We start from the raw sequence: 19,673 nt of genomic DNA on the forward strand, positions 1-19,673 counted from the left end.
TGCTGAGAATCACTGCAGGTAATTAATTCTTTTTAAAGCTATTGCAACGAAGCATGGACTCACCCTCTGCTTTTACAAATCTATAGAGTAGGTATTTTGGCACCACTAAAGGTACTACACCCACACCAAAATGCACTTTATGGCAAATAGAAAGACAATACCAAAACAATTTTAATTTGCATCTGTGAACATATTTACATTACGCACCTCAGGAAGCGAGACTCCTAAAGGGGGTAGAGTCTGTTGGAGAAAAAGAGTTTCAGCTACAGTGTTAAAACAGTAACAAAGACTAATTTAAAACAAAGTGCATGTGTAGCCACTACACTGAACAAATAAGTAGGTTTAGCCCTGCTTTTCCAGCAAAGTCCATTCGCTATAGAAAAAATAATCCAGGTTTATCTACAGTTTGTGGTTTACAATTCTATTCTTTAACTTTCCCACTGAAGTTTCCCATTCTTCTTTCCTGTTTAGCCAGTCAGCTTTCAACTATCGGCATTTCCCTTTTCCTTCTTGGAACTTCAAAATACTATTGCACATTATTATCTGGAAAGTTTTCTGTTAGGAGTTTTGAAGAGCTCAGGTTGGAACGTTGGCAAACAAACTGGGACCCTCACATTTACCAGTGACCTGTGCAAACGGGCATCTTCAAATAGCAATCTTTACTGAAATTCTTTCTGAGATGCCACAAAGTCTCCTTGACCTGAATAAAATTGCTGGGAGACTCAGGACCAAGGGATAATGTCATTTCTTTGAACCATATGGTTCCTTTTTACTGATAATACCAGGGCTATGGAACTAGATCACAGGAAAGCAGCTCCCCCACAATTTCAGTAACATGGGTACTGAACCTACTTAAATGTTTCCCAGCAGTTTACTGTTCTACCAAGATGTGAATGCTCAGACTGGGCACCAGATGCAGGTTTGCTGAAAACCATTCAATCCTAATCCAGTCACCAATATGGCTTATTTCTGTCCAGGATCTGTGATTTGCAGGGCTGACAATCCTGGGTAAAACTCAGGATAACCAAATAGTGCCAACCACAATCATCCTCTTCATTCTAACACTGAGCAGAACTTGAAACAGGCGAGTGCCGGTGCTAGCCCAGTGCTGGCCAGCGCTGGATGGCTGCCAGAGCTCCACAAGTCAGAGGTCGCAGGGACTGCCGAGCAGTGGAGAGATAAGTGGGGGTGTGGGGGGGAAGGCAGGGAGGAGGCGAGTGGAGGGCAGGGAGGAGGCATTATGGGGAGGGGGGAAGCAGGGAGAGGGTGAGGAGGAGGCATTCCGGGGGGGAGAGAGCATAGCGGGAGGAAGGCGGGACCTGTAGAGCAAAACTCCACCAGATCCAGAACCTCTGTGTCAAGCACTCTTGATTCTCCGCCAACCTTTGGGTTGGCAGAAAATCGAGTAGCCCCATTGCAGGGCTACTCAGTTTACCCAGGGGAAGGGGACAAAAGTCCCCTTCTTCTGAGGACCGCCTGCTACACAGAGCATACAGGATGCGGCAGCAGCCATTTTCAGTGCCGCTGCAGCCCCGCACCCCGGGCAGTTCAGGATTCAGCTGTTAGTTTTCTTGCTGTATGTTTCATTTGCATCTTGGTCTGGGTTTTTAATGCTAAATGATCATGTGAGAAATAATTAATATTTGCATTAATGCACATTAATAATTTAGTATCAAAGCATTTTGCAGGAATATTGTCTCTCATACATTAAATATGGGAGAGAGCGTGCATGCCCTACACAGGCATGCACTCCATGAAAACGGTTTGTAGGGCCCATCTTCTTCTTGACCCGTAAAAGTCTATCATTCATTCTGCACCCCTTTTGAGGCAGCCAACTGCCAGTTCGTCCCAAAGGGAATACAAAGCAGTTGACACAATAATATTAAACAATAACAATATTCATAGAAGTATTTGTACTGAAATGGTTTATTCTCTACAGCTGACTGTGTGATTTCCTTACAACTGATTCATTAACTTTTGTTAAGTCATTTTAACTACTTTAATTATTGATTCGATCCTATCCCTTGACAGCACATAGAATGTACCAATAGAGTACAGGCTGCAGGCTGTTGTGGTTGGGGCGACTGGATGGCCAGCAAGATGTAAGTAAACAGTTTTTAAAACTTACCTCCCAGTAAACCGCCTGGTTGCCAAAGGGCCTCCTCCGACCTACACTAGCATTTTTGCTGGTATAAGTCCAAGGAAAGGCATGAGGCATGCTGGACAGCGAAAACAGGGATAACATTGAGGCACATGGTGCTGCCACCAAGATCCACCCCATCCAACCACTAAATTGCCCCCTGCCCTCCCTCTTCTCTGCCCCAAACCACCATCTGGAGCTTCTAAGCTTTTAATAGTTAGAATTAGTAATAATGGATTTCAGGTTTTTTTATTTTAAATAACATACACACCTCTGAAATAATAAAACATTCATTAAAATAACAGATATTTTAATGTTTTATCTTAATTATTTTGATAATACAGAAGCTGTTAATACTGATAAAATTGACATGACATATTGGTAGTTAAAATTATGATATTTGTATAAGCATTTATCCTTACATGTTTCTGAGAAGTAGAACCTACCAGGCATGATGATGATCTAGAACTATAGATTACTAAAAATTTGAACTCTTTGTGCAATGCTACTTCATGACTGCCTTCCATTTAGAAAGTAAATATTTGATTTAATATTATGCACCTCTTTAGTGTTTACTATATATGTTGTTCGTTTACTGTGTCCTTGAGGAAAGACTGCTATCATTTAGCAATCTATCTATCATAATACACTGTAGCACTACTTTTGAACACTAGTCTGAATATCTCTTGCTCCTTCCCCTCCCCTGAGCTTTTTTGCTGGTGGTGCTGCTGACACTCTTGTTCCCCAAAGTATTGCTTAGTCCAACACTTCAGGTGTGAGAAAACTGGTCATCATCACACATCGTTCTGACACAAAATAAACATCATGGTTCCATTAATAGCATCCAAGACTTTTGCAAAACTCTGATTGGCCGAGCTCCTCCTGCACATTTCCTAGATAACATTTGCAAGTACAAAACTGTTCTTTTTTTCCTGTGACAGCTCATTTAAAACTCTACCAAGCCATAGACTGTATTGTCTTTGTATACAGGAAACAGCTTTGTATAGTGAAGTAAAAAACTGGATAAAAGCAAAAACTGGAAAAAAAAATTTAAAATCAAAATAGTTTTCTGTTCAATGGGCTATATGTTTTCTTTTTTTTTTTAAGGGTGTGGGTGGGATGTATGTTGCCTGCAGAACCTGAACTTCTGAACTGAACAACCTGATGCTTGCATAAACATGTCAACAGGTGGCAAGATGCTGGGGGGAGGAGGCAGATTTTCCCCCCATTTTCACTTTTTTTAAAAGCCCAGTTGTGATGTCACTTCTGGGACACCATTCTGAGCTCAGCACACAATCATTAGCTATGCCTCTGCTAAAAACAACTTGCAATAGGGTTTCAATTAGTACAGGGAAAGATAAGGAGAGAGGAGTTGAATACTGGGTGGTAGCATAAGGAAGAGGGCAGCAAATATTCTGCGTCCATTCTGCAGGATGTGACAAAAACACTGTAGGAGAAAAATCTGGATTAACTTTTTGTTGTTGTTGTTGTGTTTGGGTTTTTAGTTGTATATGGTATTTCCATGACCGGGGGAATTCTGTGCATGTCTACCTAGCGCTCAATTCTCTAATTACCGGGAGAATGGCTGTCATAATATTCTACTTGTATTTGGGTGGATGGAAGGAAGGTGCTCGACTTTGCAGCTTACTACATTAACATTTTCAGTTTACAACACAAGCGCAAGAAAACGCAACTTCTACTTGATTTGTAATTATAACTGACAAACAGTGATACGATCAATTGATTAAAAATTATGATGAAAAGAGAATACATCTCAACGCTGTAACAGTGTGCATCCCTTCTATTGCACATACTTCAGTATATAAAACATAATACAATGGGGAAGAGATCAGTCTGGTTTCTTCTTGAATAATCATCTACCTCATGCCAATACTCAGCTCCTAACCTTGTTATAATCTAATTCTATTGTAATATAAGGCTAGGATTAAATTGAGTTAAAGATTTTCTTAAACACACTGCCAGTCAACCTTATCATGAACTTTCATTATATGCATGCAATTAATTGGATCCAATGAACAATTTTAGAACTGAGTTATAGCCTCCCCTTACCACATAATTAGAATATAATTACCCACAGGATATCAGAAGGATGCAAAAACCTTTCTTCTAAATGCACCCTCATTAGGAAACAAGTCTCAATGTACATTTATTTGATCAGTGAGAATTAATTAAAATGTTAGCGAAATAAAAGAGGATAGCTATAAAGTGCAGCTGACATCTATTAAAAGACTATCACTTGAGATCTGCATGCATAGTTTATAACTAAAATGATTTCATTTCAGTCACAAGCCTCATCATGAAACACATCACAGCATATATACACAGAGCGAACTCTGTATATACCTTTTGCTAATGGTAAAGCCTTTCCTTGTTTGAGTAGCCTTTATGTAGTCCTTATGGAAACTGAAAAGTATAATTTTGTTTCATATAACTGAGGTGAAAAGGGCAAGTGAGAAGACAGTAGAAGCCTCCCCACAATGAATATTACCGGGGTTTGAGTGTAAAAAAATTTAATCTGTATAGTCGAACACCTTGGAAAAAAAAATAGGACAGAAAAGTTGAGAAATGAAAAAAAAAGCCAAGCTTCCAAGGTGAAACCCTTCTGGAGTGTATTTCAATTCCATGATGAAGCATAATTTTAGAAAGAAACAGACAATACAGCATGGATATGGGCAGCCCAATCCTGAGCTGCCCAGCAACCAGAGGAGTAGCAGCTCCAAAATGGCTTCCGCTGCATTCAATGCACACTAGGCAGCTGCTGGCGACTCTTGGGGGAAGGGAGCAGGCCCTGTAATGGGGCTACTCAGGTCTGCACCAGCTATTTAACTGGCGCAGAGTAAAGCGACCGTGGATCTGGCAGAGCTGAGCCCCGCTCTGCTCCCTCCCTCTCCCTCCAGAACACACCCCCCGCCCCTACTCCCCTCTCCGCCACCTGGGGGACGAGCTCTGGGAGGTGCGCAATGGGTCTCTGGCTGCGCTACCTAAGCACGAAATGGAGCTGAGCCAGCGCCAACACTGAGCTGGCGGTGAGTCTCAAAAGTGTGCCTTATGACATGTCTGCGACACTCAGCACGAGTGGAGGGCTGACACTGGCAGCATTGGATCAGGCCCTGAAAATGCTAAAAACGCAAGAGTTGGACTGAGAGGAAAACCGAGTCCAGCAAGAAAAAAATGGACAAGACTTCAGTCCTATGTACACCAACCTGGGAATAAGCCCTGCTGGCCACAGTAGGACTTACTTCTGAATTAATATGCATAAGATTGCGCTGTTAAAATGATAGCAGTAAGAAGGAAAATTCAAATGTACAGGTATAAGATGTGATGATAAAAGAGTAGACAATACAGCTGCCAACAAAGAGTCAGGATTTGGCTTAGGAGTCTTGGAGAAACCTGCCCTGCCCCTCCACGTGCAAAACTGCTGATGTAACATTCTAGATGGGAAAGAGGAAGGAAAGAAGAGGCGTTAAGGTAGATGGAACAAAGGCAAGAGCAAGAAAGAGAGAGCTTGCTTCACACATTTATTTAGGAAATAAAAGGATAGGAGGGGTAGAGTCCAAAGAATGGCTGGTAATTGCGGTGACAGTGGGCTGTACAAAATACCAGGCCCAACACTGGTAGAATCTGGACTCGCCTCCTATTGAGGCGAAGCAATCCAATGTTCACTTTCATCACTAAAAATGACACAATTAAGTGGCACAAAAGGATGACATCTTTGGAGACTGCATGAACAAATCCAGCAAAATACCCATATCCTAATTACAGATGTCACCAAAGTCTACAATTATGTACTCCAGAATGCAAATCTGTCAAGCTCGTCACGTCTGGACGCATTTCCACAAGCTGGACTTCTCTGGTTCGAACATAAAACAAGTTTATGAACGATCACTGACGTTTCAACAGCTCTTCGAAGTTTCATCTATTATTTTTATCCAACTCATGCATACCCCATAGGTGAGTTGGGACCTAGGTGTGGGTCACATCTAGTGATGTCAACCTTCCAGGGTTATTCTGGAATCTCTAACAATCAGCAGCTATTTCCAAGTTACTACTGAAAGCAGTATGAGGATTTTAACAGGACATTCAGGAATTTTCCACATTATAACAGGTTGGACAATGACTCTCCAGGAAAACTTCAGTCAGAGTTGGCAACCTTAGTTAGAGCTGACAACCTTAGTAACAACCTGCCCACAGGAGGGTCACAACAGTGCTATTGCTACCATTTTGTTTGGAGGCTCAGGAATGCACAGATGGACCAGTAGCCAGGGACAGAGATCCAAGAGGAGGTACATCCTGGTGGGGACTCTGGTTTTGGTGAGGTTGCTTTGGTCAGGCCAGCCAATTTTCAACAGGTCCCTTCAGTTTCCCACCCACCCTCTTCCTCCTCTTCCATGTTCTTGTCGTCTTGTGTGCTCCCTGGAGCATTTGGTGGCCATTGTGAGATACAGGACTAGATGGGCCTTTGGCTTGATCCAGCACTCAGAACTCCCTCTGCTCTGCCTTCCTTCACTTCCTTTCTTTCTCTTCACACATATTTCAAAATTGAGTGCATGCTTGTGTCATGCACTTCTCCACCTCTCCTGTCTATTGGACCGGAAAGAAAGAAGGGGCAGAACACTGTAACAACACATCCTGATCAGACACCACCATGGGGGGGGGGGAGGAACTGTGGCCACTCACACACATTCTCACACTCCCCCCCATACTTCCCACTAACTAGATTCTTGAAGGGAGGCCCCATACTGTAGGATGAAGTTTGAGGAGAGACCCATTTCTTGCTAAATTAAAAACCATTGTTACAGGCTAATCTACGTTCAAAGACCTGTTCTTTGCAAAAACCCAACTCTTGCAGCTCCAAGGTACTATGCAACTCTTGGATTATTAGCACAGGACACAGCTTGGAGAAACTGTTTGAGTTTTGACACCAAGGGAGCTGCACAATGCCTTGCCAAATTTTAAGAAATGGGTTATGATTTTAGAAATGGGCTATGTCAGAATGCCAGATGCAAGGGAGGGCACCAGGATGAGGTCTCTTGTTATCTGGTGTGCTCCCTGGGGCACTTTGTGGGCCGCTGTGAGATACAAGAAGCTGGACTAGAAGGGCCTATGGCCTGATCCAGTGGGGCTGTTCTTATGTTCTAAGAAGCTTTGCAACCTGAAATGAGCCAAGACTTATTAGCTACACTTCTATCCCAGTGACTCTCCAAGGAGCTCACGGTATCACAAGAAGTTCTCTCCCATCAACATTTTCTCCTCACAACTCTGCAAAGTAGGTTACACAGTGTGATAGTGACCAGGATCATCCAATGAACTTCATAGTTAAGGGGGATTTAAACTGGGAATTGCTGCTCCTGATACTAACTTGTACACCATAGTGGCTTAGGCAAAGATCCTTTTTATTCATATGTAAGCTCTGAAGATCTCTATCAAAAGTAGCTCTTGGTAGCAGAGGTCTCATACACTATGCATCAGTATTGCTATTTTTGTTGAGTAATTGTTTTTGTGGACAGAGAAATTTACTGCCCGGTCTTCCAGCATGAAACACATAATGTTGATGCATTGCCTGCTGCAAGGCCAATGCCCTCATCCTAGGAAACCTCTGGCTGAGATCAGACACCTCAGCACTGCAGATGTATAATGTGCATCCCAAGCAAAAAAATGCCCACAAGAATAACTTCATTATTCTGGGAAGCAAGACCATAAAAGATGCAGAATATGCCACCACTCTGCCTATAAAATTTCTAGTTAGTATGATTATGTGATATAAAATTCTATCACAGTAGATTCCCTAGAAAATGTTTTGAGTCCTATGAAGGAAAATACAATACACCCAGCAGACTGTGCGACTGCTTTTCAGGAGTGAGCTAGCATTTTCTTTTTGTACAGTACCGAGCGTCAATGCAACTAAAAGCAACTAAGAGCAGGAATCTTCAAGCATCTCTGCAGGATTTAAAAGTCTTTAACGCAAGAGGGCTGCTTCAGGGTGATAAAAAAAGATGGGACTTACCAATACAACAGGGCAGATTGATGTGGGTGGGAGAATATGATCCTTTAGAGAACCACAGTCACATTCAGGTTTGAGATGTGAAGCACACTTGTTGTGCAGCTATGAGTAAAGACAGAGATACCAGTAACTGGGTCAACATTAAAACATTGGAAATGTCTATGAATATGAAATACACCAAGATCTATTATGTTTAAAAACAACAATAATTCTTAAGGTGAACAATATCTAGACCAGCATTTCTCAAAGTGTGCTCCTATGACCCCTGGAGCTCCCTGAAACCCCTTAAGGGGTTTCACAAGCACACCATGTGGCCGTCGTCTGCCTCCTGCCCCGTTTGCTCATCTGTCTGTCCTGCTTCCCCTGTTCATAGCTCTCCTTCCTCATTCCTCTCCTGCTTTGGTTCTTTGCTATTTGGTGTTGTTTGAAGGGAAAGAAGGAGGAAGGAGCTTCATGTTAGCTAGGGGAATGACATTTTTTTTAGCTTGGGACTTGAAGGTGAAAATGTGCTTCTCTTGTATTCTTTTAAACGGCCTTTCTGTGAATTTAGGATGTGGGGGGTTTTATTATTGCTAATAAAGTGGGGGACATTTTGTAACCTTTGCTGGTTGTTTTTCATTGTATGAAGGAACTGAGCACTCCCCATCCCATCCAGCCCTTCTCTCCGTTCCCTGTGAAAAGGAGCTCAAGGTCAGTAACCCAGGAGATGGACCATGTTTTGAATTATGTTTTACATAAACTTTATGTAGAACCTCATCCTAACTAAGCATTCCACTGGTGGTGTCATTGGTCACATGCAATGAGCCCACCAGCACAAGACTGGCAGCCACAGGTGCAGACATGCGAAGAGGCCTCCCACCAGCAGCTTTGGTAAGTTGGTGATGGGGAAGGAGATGGGTGGATCAGGGAGGGGGAGGGGAGGGGCAGGGGAGTGTCTGGGTGGGGAGGGGGCGTGAGTGGAAGGCAGAATGGGGGAGGGAAAGGGTGGGTTCTGGCTGCACTGGCATGCACCAGGATTCTATTCCCTCACTTTATTTGGTTCTATGCCAGCAAAAAGGCAGGTGCAGATCTGAGGAGACCCACCGGGGCAGCACAGGCTTGCCCCAGAGTAAGGGAACAAATGTCCCCTTACCTTGAGGAAACCTCCACAACTGTCCCCCTGGAAGATGCAGCATGTTCTCTGTTGGCATAGCTGCATAACTGGGAGGGGGGTTGTTAGGATTGGGATGTTGGTTGATACCAAGAAGATAAACACTATAATTTCTCAAACTTGGCATGTCAGCAGTTCATCTTTGTGAAATAGCAGTAACTAATGAAAATTGACACCTCAGTCATAAACAAAATTTACTTAGAAATAAGACTCATTGACTACCTAACACAAGGTGACTAACTTACTTGGCGCATTCATTTTCTTTAGCACAGCTGAATTTCAATATTAATATTTCTGTACTACTATCTTAACTGTACGTTTTAGGGCGCAATCCTAACCCCTTATGTCAGTGCTATCCAGCACTGGCATAGCAGTGCCAATGGGACATGTGCGGCATCCTGCAGTTGGGTGTCACTCACAGAGGCCTCTTTAAAGTAAGTGAATGTTTGTTCCCTTACCTCAGAGCTGCATTGCCCTTATGTCGGTGCTGGAAAGCACCGACATAAGGGGTCAGGACTGCACCCTTAATCGATTATTAATCCTATCTGTGTACCATAATGTAAAAAGCATAGAAATCAGATACTTGCAATTGATACAGAAGTCTATGTGGCTTAAGAGGTAGGACATACGCATATTTGATTCAACAAGTGGACCATGTTCATTCAATGCACATGGTAAAATATCTTGTCTCACAGCTCTTTCAATAAATCACTGTAGTCTAGTTGAGTGAATGATTCATTTTCCTTTACACCATTTATCCATGTTAGTGTGAGCAGTATCAAATCCATAATATATCAATTTTAATATGTAATATACACTTTTTGCCAGTCGCACTTGCTTGAGAGAGATCTAGCAAAGAATAGTTTCACCTCTATGAATCTGAAAATGATTGACACTTAATGGCACCCCTGTCCATATTAATTATTTCTGGAAAAAAAATCTCTTTTCTGACAGTTTCCTAGCGACAGAAAAGAAAAGTGGTGAGTTTTTATTTCCTCCAAGTACTGAGGCTTTATTGTGGGATATTTTGGTTGCCCTATAATCTAAAATATTTGTCATGCTAATTCCTTGCCACAGTAGTGAAGCCACTTTTACCATAATTAATGCACTCAAGGCCATGTGACAACCAACAGAAGTATCTTCACATTTTTAGCTATCATTAACAGTTTTGCTACTCAGTGGCATGCAATCCTATCTGAGAACAAATATTTAAATCTTCTGACGAGGCTGTACTAATTTTTGACAAGGCAAGCGAGATGCAAAAGGGAGGAGTAATTTTTGATATTACATGTTTTTTTCCCCAGAATGAATAATGAAAGCATAACATTATGTAATAAAGACACATATGTACAGATTAAGAACGAATATGATTTACGAGCATTTAGACAGCCTTTTTCTACCTCTAGTGCCCAGGTTGTTTTACATCAAGATATTTAAGATCTGAACATGAATTATTGTGGCTGGAACAAGACCTGAAGAGAATAGTACAGGACATAGTATGGAACTATTATGTAGCAAGAAAAAACAACAACAATAAATCATGTAAACATTTACATTTGAAGGGATTTTCATTCAGCACATTTTAAAGTACTACAACAGGCGCAGTTATGATGTGCAAAGTTATTTCTACTAACAATGCACTTGAAGACTTCTCTGTAAATATCGGACATAGGCAATACTATAAAGATGCCATGATCTGTGCAATCAGAACTATCAAGTACTCACAGTGACCTGACACCAGACACAACGTAGCCCAGTCAGTCCTTGGTAACATTTTATAGTTTTGTGACATTTATCACATTTTGTTGGACAATTTCCTTCTACCCAGAAGTGATGCATCACCTACAAAAAAAGGAAAATGAACAAGCAGATAGGAGTGTTAATCACAACATATTCAGATTAAACAACCAGATCAACGTATTGCTATACTGTTGGTAATGGAAAATGAAATTGCATGTGTACCACTTCAGGTTTCTGAAGAGTGTGTGTGTGCGTGTGTGTGTGTGTGTGTGTGTGTGTGTGTGTTGAAGTTGTGCAGTTGAAGCAAAGCCAAAGCTTCCCAAAGTAAGAGGCATGTAAGGCAGAACACTATGTTATGTGGTTAATATCTTACTTCCATTTATTTCAAGGGGTGCAGGAGACCTATATTTGCATGTGTATACTTGGTGCTGAGTGCCGGCAAGGAGTATGTGGGCCAGATAAGCAATGCGGCTATTTGCAGCATTGACTGGAAGCCTCATATTGCTCATTCCAACAACGTTCCTGCATCCTGTCATCTTTTCATGGAGTGTTAATCTGCTGGTGTATTAAGCCACCACCAGGCCAGTCATCATTCGAGAACCACTGTGCCAGTCTGCAGCCAGGAACGATAAACCTATACAAACCCCTTTGCTTTCTGACTTTTCTCTTTGTATCTCCCCAAGTGCAACCAAAGCTGCTGAGCCAGCACCCAGTTAGTCAGCTAACCTTCTCATCCACTTCCCTTTCTCTAATGACCCAACCCTATCTTAGGCAGTGGATCCTGTGATCTGCCACTGCAAGTTCAATTACAGTGGTGTGAAACATGTGCCAACATCAGGCACTTTGGACCCACCACTGCAAATGGTCAGAGGCTGTGGGGGCCCAACCAATGGACCACTTCAACTGTCTCAGAGCAGCAGTGGGAGGGTTGTGGTCAGTTCAGGGGAGGAACTGGGTAGATCTTGGTAGCTATTGCACGAGCTGGATTCTATCCGCCCTTTCCCAGATCCACCTCCTGACTCTCCTCAGACACCAGCAAAAGAGGTGCCTTGGGTCCAACAAGACCCATTGACCACCAGGGGACCGACAAAAAGCTAATTTACTTATCTCTCTCCTCACACCCCCCCCCCTCAGACCATCACAGCATGCAACACCTGCTTCATTGGTGATGCAGCATGTTATGACTGAATGGAGAGCTAGGATTAGGATGTCTGAACACCATCCCTCCTAGAAAGGGAGTTCAACCAACAGAGCAGCCCTTCTCCGAGGCTATTGCTTCCTTGCATATTAGGGCTTGCTTCACAGTCTTCTCTCTATCTTTGAGACTCATCTTCACCCAGGAAGCCTCGCTTTGTGTAGGCATTTTGGTGCTGCTTTATCGGAGATGGGGGTGGAAGATAAAGGCTGGTCTCTGAATTGTTGAGTATTTGATTATTTTGTCTTTGTTTTAATTTTTTTTCCTCAGCAGGCACACAGGACGCTCATTCTGTTCAACTCCAGAAATGATGCTCCTGAAAATATCAAGAAATGTTATTCCCTGCAGGGATCGTTGAAAAATTTACAAATATGATCCAGGCAAGGCATGGCATTTTTGATCTCTTTTGCCCCCAATTACTCCTCTTACAGGTGTAAGGTCGCAATCCTAACTAACTTTCCAGCACTGACATAAAGACAATGCAAGGTAAGGGAATAAACATTGACTTACCTTGAAGAGGCCTCCATAACTGTACCCCGACTGCATGGCTGAGCAGGAAATGCTTAATTAAATCACCCATTGCTAAAATGTTCACAATAATTCCTAAATAACTATGTCAGTGCTGGAAAGTTGGTTAGGACTGCGCCCTAAGGGAGAGAGGTTGCTTGCATAGTGAAGGGAACTGATGAACAAGGAGACTGGTAAATTGCAAACCATTTTGAAAACTGATCCAGAAACACATACTTGCTAGGAACTTAGATTCCTTTAAGACTCAAACACACCCCTACAGAGCTATCATGAAATGCCCTCAAACTTTTCCCCACCCTCACAAACACTTAGTGCAAACAATAGTGCTGTCTTACCTCAGTGTTCTTTTTGGATTTCACATATGTTTTGATACAAGAAGCAGGTGCTCTGGAAACACAACGTTCATGGACTGTGTACTTGCAAACTGAAAGAGCATCACACATTCACTGTGTTACTGCCACTGTTTTCTACCATATTGTTATGAACAAAGCAACTTTAGCTCCATTCATCAACTACTAATCTGTCTTCTTGCACTACGAAAACTCAAATCAAGCCAGTAGTTTCGGAACAGAAAAAAAAAGTCATTTAATAAAGGAAATAGTTTGTAACCCGGTCAGGGGAAGAATCAAAGAATACTTTTCATGGCTGAGCAGGAAATGCTTAATTAAATCACCCGTCGCTAAAATGTTCGCAATAATTCCTAAACGAAAAAAAATTGAAGACAAATTGATGACTGCCAAATGCTTTTGTGTCATTTGCTAAGAGGGAGAAATCTATATCTTAAAAACCTACAGGCATGAAAACAGCTGGCAACCTAAATGCAAAAGGCAAATTTGTGTTATTCTCTCTATTGATTTATCATCCTCAAATGGCTGATTAGTTGTGTTTCCACATTGCAATTGTTGCCAATCTCTTCATTTCATCATGTAAAGTTCAAGTCGCGTGAACTTTGCTACTCTCCATGAAATGGAAAAGCTGAAGGTCCTTAATCTCCACTCCACATCACATCACCTTTTAACATGCCTTTCTTTGTTGACCAATTTTATATATAAAGCGAATGCTCTTTTTAACATAACTGTGCCAGTTTATGATGTAAACCTTGCTTGGCTTCAATTATGGCACACTGCTATCGTGTGTCTTTCTTTCCCCCTTTTTATGACTAAACAGTCAGCATGTTACTTTTTTCATAAAAGGATAGTATTCAAGAGTTATAATAAAACTCTTGAATACTATCCTTTTATGAAAAAAGTAACATGCTAACTGTTCAGTCATAAAAAGGGGGGGGAAGAAAACAAACATTTCTTCAGCTTCAAATAAGCTTTCGGATTCGACAGTAACCAAGCACTAAGTCCTTCTGAACACCTTCCTTGCACTTATTTCACAGACCCAGTGGGAGGGGCAGCTATTAATCAGACACACAGCAGGGAGCAACTTGGTTGATTGGCTACAGAGGGATGTGTAGCCCGCCACAGCCTCCTGAATCCCCTCCTCCATCTCCCAGTCACACTTTAATGAACCCCCAAGCAATGCTTCAAAAATATTCAGAGAGGCGAGTGTCAATTTTTAGAAAAGGGGGGGGGGAATGAAGCTGTCTACCATAAGCAGAAATGGATGCAAAAGCATGACTGTGGATTCATAAATGTGTATTTCACAGATAATTCAATTTTTAAAACGAAGATTGGCATTAGGATTTATGAATGGTCCTTTGGTCCTATGGTCCAAAGTAAACCAATGATGGGTTTACTTTATACAACAGTGTAGTACCTATATACACATTAGATACATGAGTCTTGCAGGATTATACTGGAGAGGAAGTGAAACAGATGGAAATGTACTGAGAAAATGGGAGTGATTTTATTAACAAATGAAGAATTACAGAGAATTACATACATTATGTACGGATTTACAAACATATCAACTACCAAATAGCAACATGAAGGGAGAAAAACATACAAGGCGTAAGCAACAAAATCAAGGTGAACAATATGAGCAGAGGACGTTGCAGAAGTGCCACTCAAATGAGGTGTGATAATTATACCTTAATAATTTTAAAAGAAGCATGGATTCATTTTTTGAACCATCCTAGCCTGGCAGCCACACTGATCTGAAGATAACAGGCGGTACCAATCAGTAACTTTCCTTAGAGTGAGTGGTGAGCCTCTTTTTTACAGGGGCAAATCTCCCTTGCTGTTAAGGATGCAGAAGTGAAAGCATCCTTCCAGTTCAATAACCTGATGCCAAATAAAGCTATGTGTTTTTATTGGCATACTTTATCAACCTGAAAGTTGTGTTTAGTTTTTAAAAGACTGCTTTTGGGGCTTTTTTTAGCCATTTCTACCCAACGTTGCATATACACAACAGAGACAAAATGTGTACACTTGCGGGCCAGGCAAAAATGGGTTAAATAAAATATAAGTATTAGACTTTGCAGTGGATCAAAAATATTTTTTTTTCTCCTCCTCCTAAGGATACTCACTATGATGAAGTCTGAGAGAGCTCTGGGTCTAGAGAAAGCTTGCACATTTAACTGGGAAGATGAGCTAGACCTGTAGAGCTAACCAGAGCTAACCAGAGCAGATACTTACAGGAACAAGAGAGGCCCTGCTTGCCAACTCCTATTAACATGTTCAAGCAAAGATTACAGTAAGCAGGTTTGTTGAAATGTTTCAGTCTCCATACATGCTGCCCATCATCCTTCACATTCTGTAGAGGACATAAAAAAAGAAATGGATCTCATTTCATGGCATAAACACTGAAACCTATAAGTGCCAATAAAAAATTGAAATTGACTCAAGAAACATAAAAGACAATCTGCTTCTTCATTTATTAATTTGCAAGAGATCACAACATAATTCAGTCAAACAGACACGCACAGATATAGTAACACGAGTTTTTGGAAGCCCAGAGTTCTTTCCAAAACCTTTCACTAGCTTACCAAACAGTCAAGACTGTAACACAATCTTTTCATGTTAACAAAAATGAATAGTGATCTGCCCCAGGGATATACACACACAAGCAAGAAATAATACGAAAGGTCCCTATTTTTATGAGTGGCTCCTTATTCACCTCCAAACATATATGGCCACATTTTTATTTAAAGTCTTTTCTTCTTTTGGGCTTCCGTGCTTCCAACAAATTAGTCAACTAATGGAAGGTATCCCAAGATCAGCATGTCCAAATTAAAGTTCAATTGAAACTTTCACTCCAAAACTGACTGAACTGGTCAACAATCCATAAAAGAGAGAAGAGACATCACCCTGTTTCCACCCCTACCCCCCAAATTTACTCTATTAAAATTAATATAAAATACTTAATGAAGATACATTTTTAGTTTCAAAGCAGTTTAATTTTTGCCATTTATTCAAAAGAATGGCCACTACATGTGATTTCGCCTCCATTTGAACAGAACATATGGGCCTACTTAGCTGGCATTTTCCTTATCAGAGAAACAAACAAGTCTTGAATGTGGGTGTTCTGCCAATTAAAATACTTAAGTGTGTTACAGGCTGCAACCAATCCACCAATCCATTTCATGAATACAATGCACTTTTAGAAATTAGCAAATTAGATTTTTGTTCTGGTTTACTGCCAAGTATCAGCCACGTTCAGTGCTACGTATAATTATGTATACTTGTAACTCAAACTAATTTCTAGAAAGAAAAAGTCGGCTTTGCAATATCACCATAAATTAATTTGCAAAGAAAATCTATTTATTTATTCTGGAATTTATATCTTACCTTTCTGCCCCCACTCCCAAAAGGGACCTCCAAGGTACCTCATAGCATCTTGCTCAATTAAAGCCACATAAAAAAAATAGGTAGAGTCGGCTTAGCAACTTTGCACCATTGCTATTTTATTTGCATTGCAGGATTGCTGGCAAGTAGGGAAAGAACACCTCTCCATCATTTGCATTGTTTAAATTTTAATCTAACATAAAGAGTAGCTAACAAATGTCTTTTACTAAATCCCAGTGAATTAAGGAACAAGCAGCAAATTCCAAATGAACTGCAGCCAATTCTTTATTTCTCACTACAGAGATAGAGTGAGGTCTACAACATTTACTTTTGAATGATTTAGGATTACAAAAATCATTCTGGGTTATGCAGAAACATTGATAGGCATAAATTTTCAACTTGGTTTAAGAACTAGGTGTGCTATGTAGATGCAAAGTAAAGTTTCCAGAAAGCAGTTTCTCAAAAGAACAAAAGCTACTCCCTCCTGTGGAGAACCTGAGGAACAACAACAATCCACAATGAAGCAAATGTTCAGAACAGTTTTGTCATCCATCTACTTTGTGAAAAGTTCTACCCACTTTTCTCAGCAGATTCAGAGCAACTAACAACATGTACTACAACAGTACTAAAATGCAACACTGATAGCAATAAAAGCAAATATTGTTAGCTCTCTGCCCATGCTGAGCCAGATACAAAGCTAACTAGTTGTTTCATGGAAAGCTGCAGGCAGCTGAGTCATACTGAGTCAGCAGAATTACCCTGCACCTGAGCCTGCCACACCCTAGCTGACAGAGCAGAATGTGATTGGGTGCTCAGACTACTTAAACCCCAGTCTGTAGCTCCACCAGGGCAGTAGGTGTTAAACTGTGATACTGCTGCTGGAGACTTTGATGAACTGCTAACTGTGTGTGTATATATGAATGTGCTTTGGACCTCAAACTGACTGTGCTTTGTGGATACTGATTTGGATAAGGTAAGGCTGTACTCTACGTGTATGACCTGGACTGTATCTTGACTACTCTTTGTGTGACTCCTTGCTCTAATAGACAACTGCTAATTCAAAGACTCTGCTGTGTCTACTGGTTTTTGTGCACCCTGCTCTATACTGGGACACACCCAAGGTTCCCTCCTATTTAAAGCTTAGCAAATATAACAACTAACTTCATCACATTAGCACAGAGGTTATCAAACTGGGGCGTTGCAACTTCTGGCTGTATTCCTTTAAGAGGGGGGAAGGTAGCGATGCAATCCCCATGATCGCACCACTTTTGGCTGACAGGGGCTTTCTTGTACTCGCGCAAGGCAGCAGCAGGCTCCTGGGGGCAGGGTTCCTGAAGCTGTGGAGACTGTAACAGGAAAGATCATGGCCCAACTTCTGGTATGCGATCGTGAAACCAGAAATGGGTCAGTCTCCACAGCTAGGGGAGCTCTGCAGAGGCTTCTGTGGGGTTCCCTGCAGCCCCAGGAGCCTGCTGCTGCCTTGTGCTAGTACAAGAAAGCCCCTGCCCCCTGGACTGCAGCGTGATCCTGGGAATCATGTCACTGCATTCCCGCCCCCCGCACTCCCACAACTTAACTTGGGAGTTTTAGTCCCAAGGAATTTGAGAACCCCTCCATCAGCAATTGCAGCAGAAGACAGACATAAGCAAGGGGTAGTGTCAGGAGGTTGGTCCAGTCAGCCTCTGTACCAGCAGCAGTGGTACTGCACAGTGCGGATCGCAGGCTGCTGGAAGGGGGATACCACAGGTAGTCCAGTACAGGTTTTTGTTTCGGGGCCTCCAAAACCTTAAGTGGGCACTAGTACATCACGTCCAAAAGATTCAAATCTTCATCTAGCGTCTGAAAATGAATGGAGTAGTAGGCTATCCAAACTCCACATTTCACAAACACCACCAAAACTGATCTGCTCTCTCTGTTTCTCCTTGCTCCCCGGAGATAGTTGTCACAGATATGAAGACACCATGCAGAATCATGCAGAAAGCCTACAGCCTACCTACAGTGTGAATCCAGCTACTCCCTGATGCGGTTGTATATTGACAGCTACACCAGCAGGTGCCAACAGTAAAGCAAAGGGCATAGGATCTGTGCATTTCAGTGAGTGAGGTAAGACTTGACCCTGGGCGCAGAACACCTAGCAGTTCTTTGCTCACTTGCAGCTGATGCCACACTCATTCCTTCGGGGGTGTGCCTGATGTGGCATCCTTGTGTCATGCTTTTTGCATGTGTGTGCACACACATTCTTACATGCGTGGTGTCCTTGAGGCATCTCCTCGTGTTTGGCGGTGGCGCCTGTTGCAGTGCTGCTGATTCCTAATGGCTGGTGAAGGGACCATTAGTGGCTGCTCACCGTCCCTGTACTTGCCCCCTGCTCAGTTCACCTCAGCAGTGCTTCTCTGGCCATAAGGATTAGATCTGGGCGGATGCAGTGATTGGCTCCTTTGATGACGTATCAACATTGCACAAGTACGCCTATATATCCCTGGGTGACAGCCTAGGTTAGGGTTTCCATGGATGCTATTGGTGTTATCAGGATGTGCCACATGAGAGTTACTGGAGGGATGCACCTGCATGCTTTACCTGGACATGCTTAGGATATAACTGTTGCCAATGCAACATCTGCATGGCATCCAAATAGGACTGGGCTGTAAACTTTCTTGTGGGTCTCAGGAGACAACTTGGCAACAATTCTCTTTTCTCTGAACCTACCTTTCCATAAGAAAAGTAGTTTAAGGAAGGGTGCCAAATTATAAAACCCAGCAGCTTGATCATACTTTTAACACATTCATAGACTATAAGGCTTTTAAAATCAGATCCATCTTAGATATGAATCAGCTGCAACTGCAGTGCAACTCTGACACCTAGTGGCAGAGAAAGACAACACAGGTTATAAACGTTAGCAAGCATACTTCCAAAAAAAAGTCTATTACTTTGTACTGGACCCATTAACATGAGCCAATGATTGTGCAAGAACTGCGTACATGGAACCACCACAATTCCCTTAATGGTAGTGACACTCTTCTGAATCTCTGCTGTGCAATTTAAGGTAGCTGCACAGATATGACACAAGTGCAAGTTCACACAAATAGGGTGCTACACAAGGCCCAACCTGCAGAAGCCCATATCATGTATGAACTGGCCCAAAGATTCTTATATCTGCAGCACAT

At 42.0% G+C, this 19,673-nt stretch overlaps 1 protein-coding gene across 4 annotated transcripts in view; it reads right to left on the minus strand.

Annotated features, from left to right (window-relative positions):
* Nucleotides 1–19,673, minus strand: part of DGKB (diacylglycerol kinase beta) — a 271,357-nt gene that overhangs the window by 214,081 nt on the left and 37,603 nt on the right. For 2 of the 4 annotated variants that reach the window (XM_066627149.1, XM_066627148.1), the window contains 5 exons: nucleotides 15,361–15,478; nucleotides 13,111–13,199; nucleotides 11,038–11,154; nucleotides 8,166–8,264; nucleotides 208–240 (listed from right to left, as the gene is read on the minus strand). In XM_066627149.1, the coding sequence (XP_066483246.1) occupies nucleotides 208–240; nucleotides 8,166–8,264; nucleotides 11,038–11,154; nucleotides 13,111–13,199; nucleotides 15,361–15,478 (456 nt within the window). The remainder of the gene's footprint in view (nucleotides 1–207; nucleotides 241–8,165; nucleotides 8,265–11,037; nucleotides 11,155–13,110; nucleotides 13,200–15,360; nucleotides 15,479–19,673) is intronic. The other 2 variants (XM_066627151.1, XM_066627150.1) reach the window with 1 other exon arrangement.

Source organism: Tiliqua scincoides, chromosome 5, assembly GCF_035046505.1.
Source record: "Tiliqua scincoides isolate rTilSci1 chromosome 5, rTilSci1.hap2, whole genome shotgun sequence".
NCBI classification, from domain to species: domain Eukaryota; kingdom Metazoa; phylum Chordata; class Lepidosauria; order Squamata; family Scincidae; genus Tiliqua; species Tiliqua scincoides.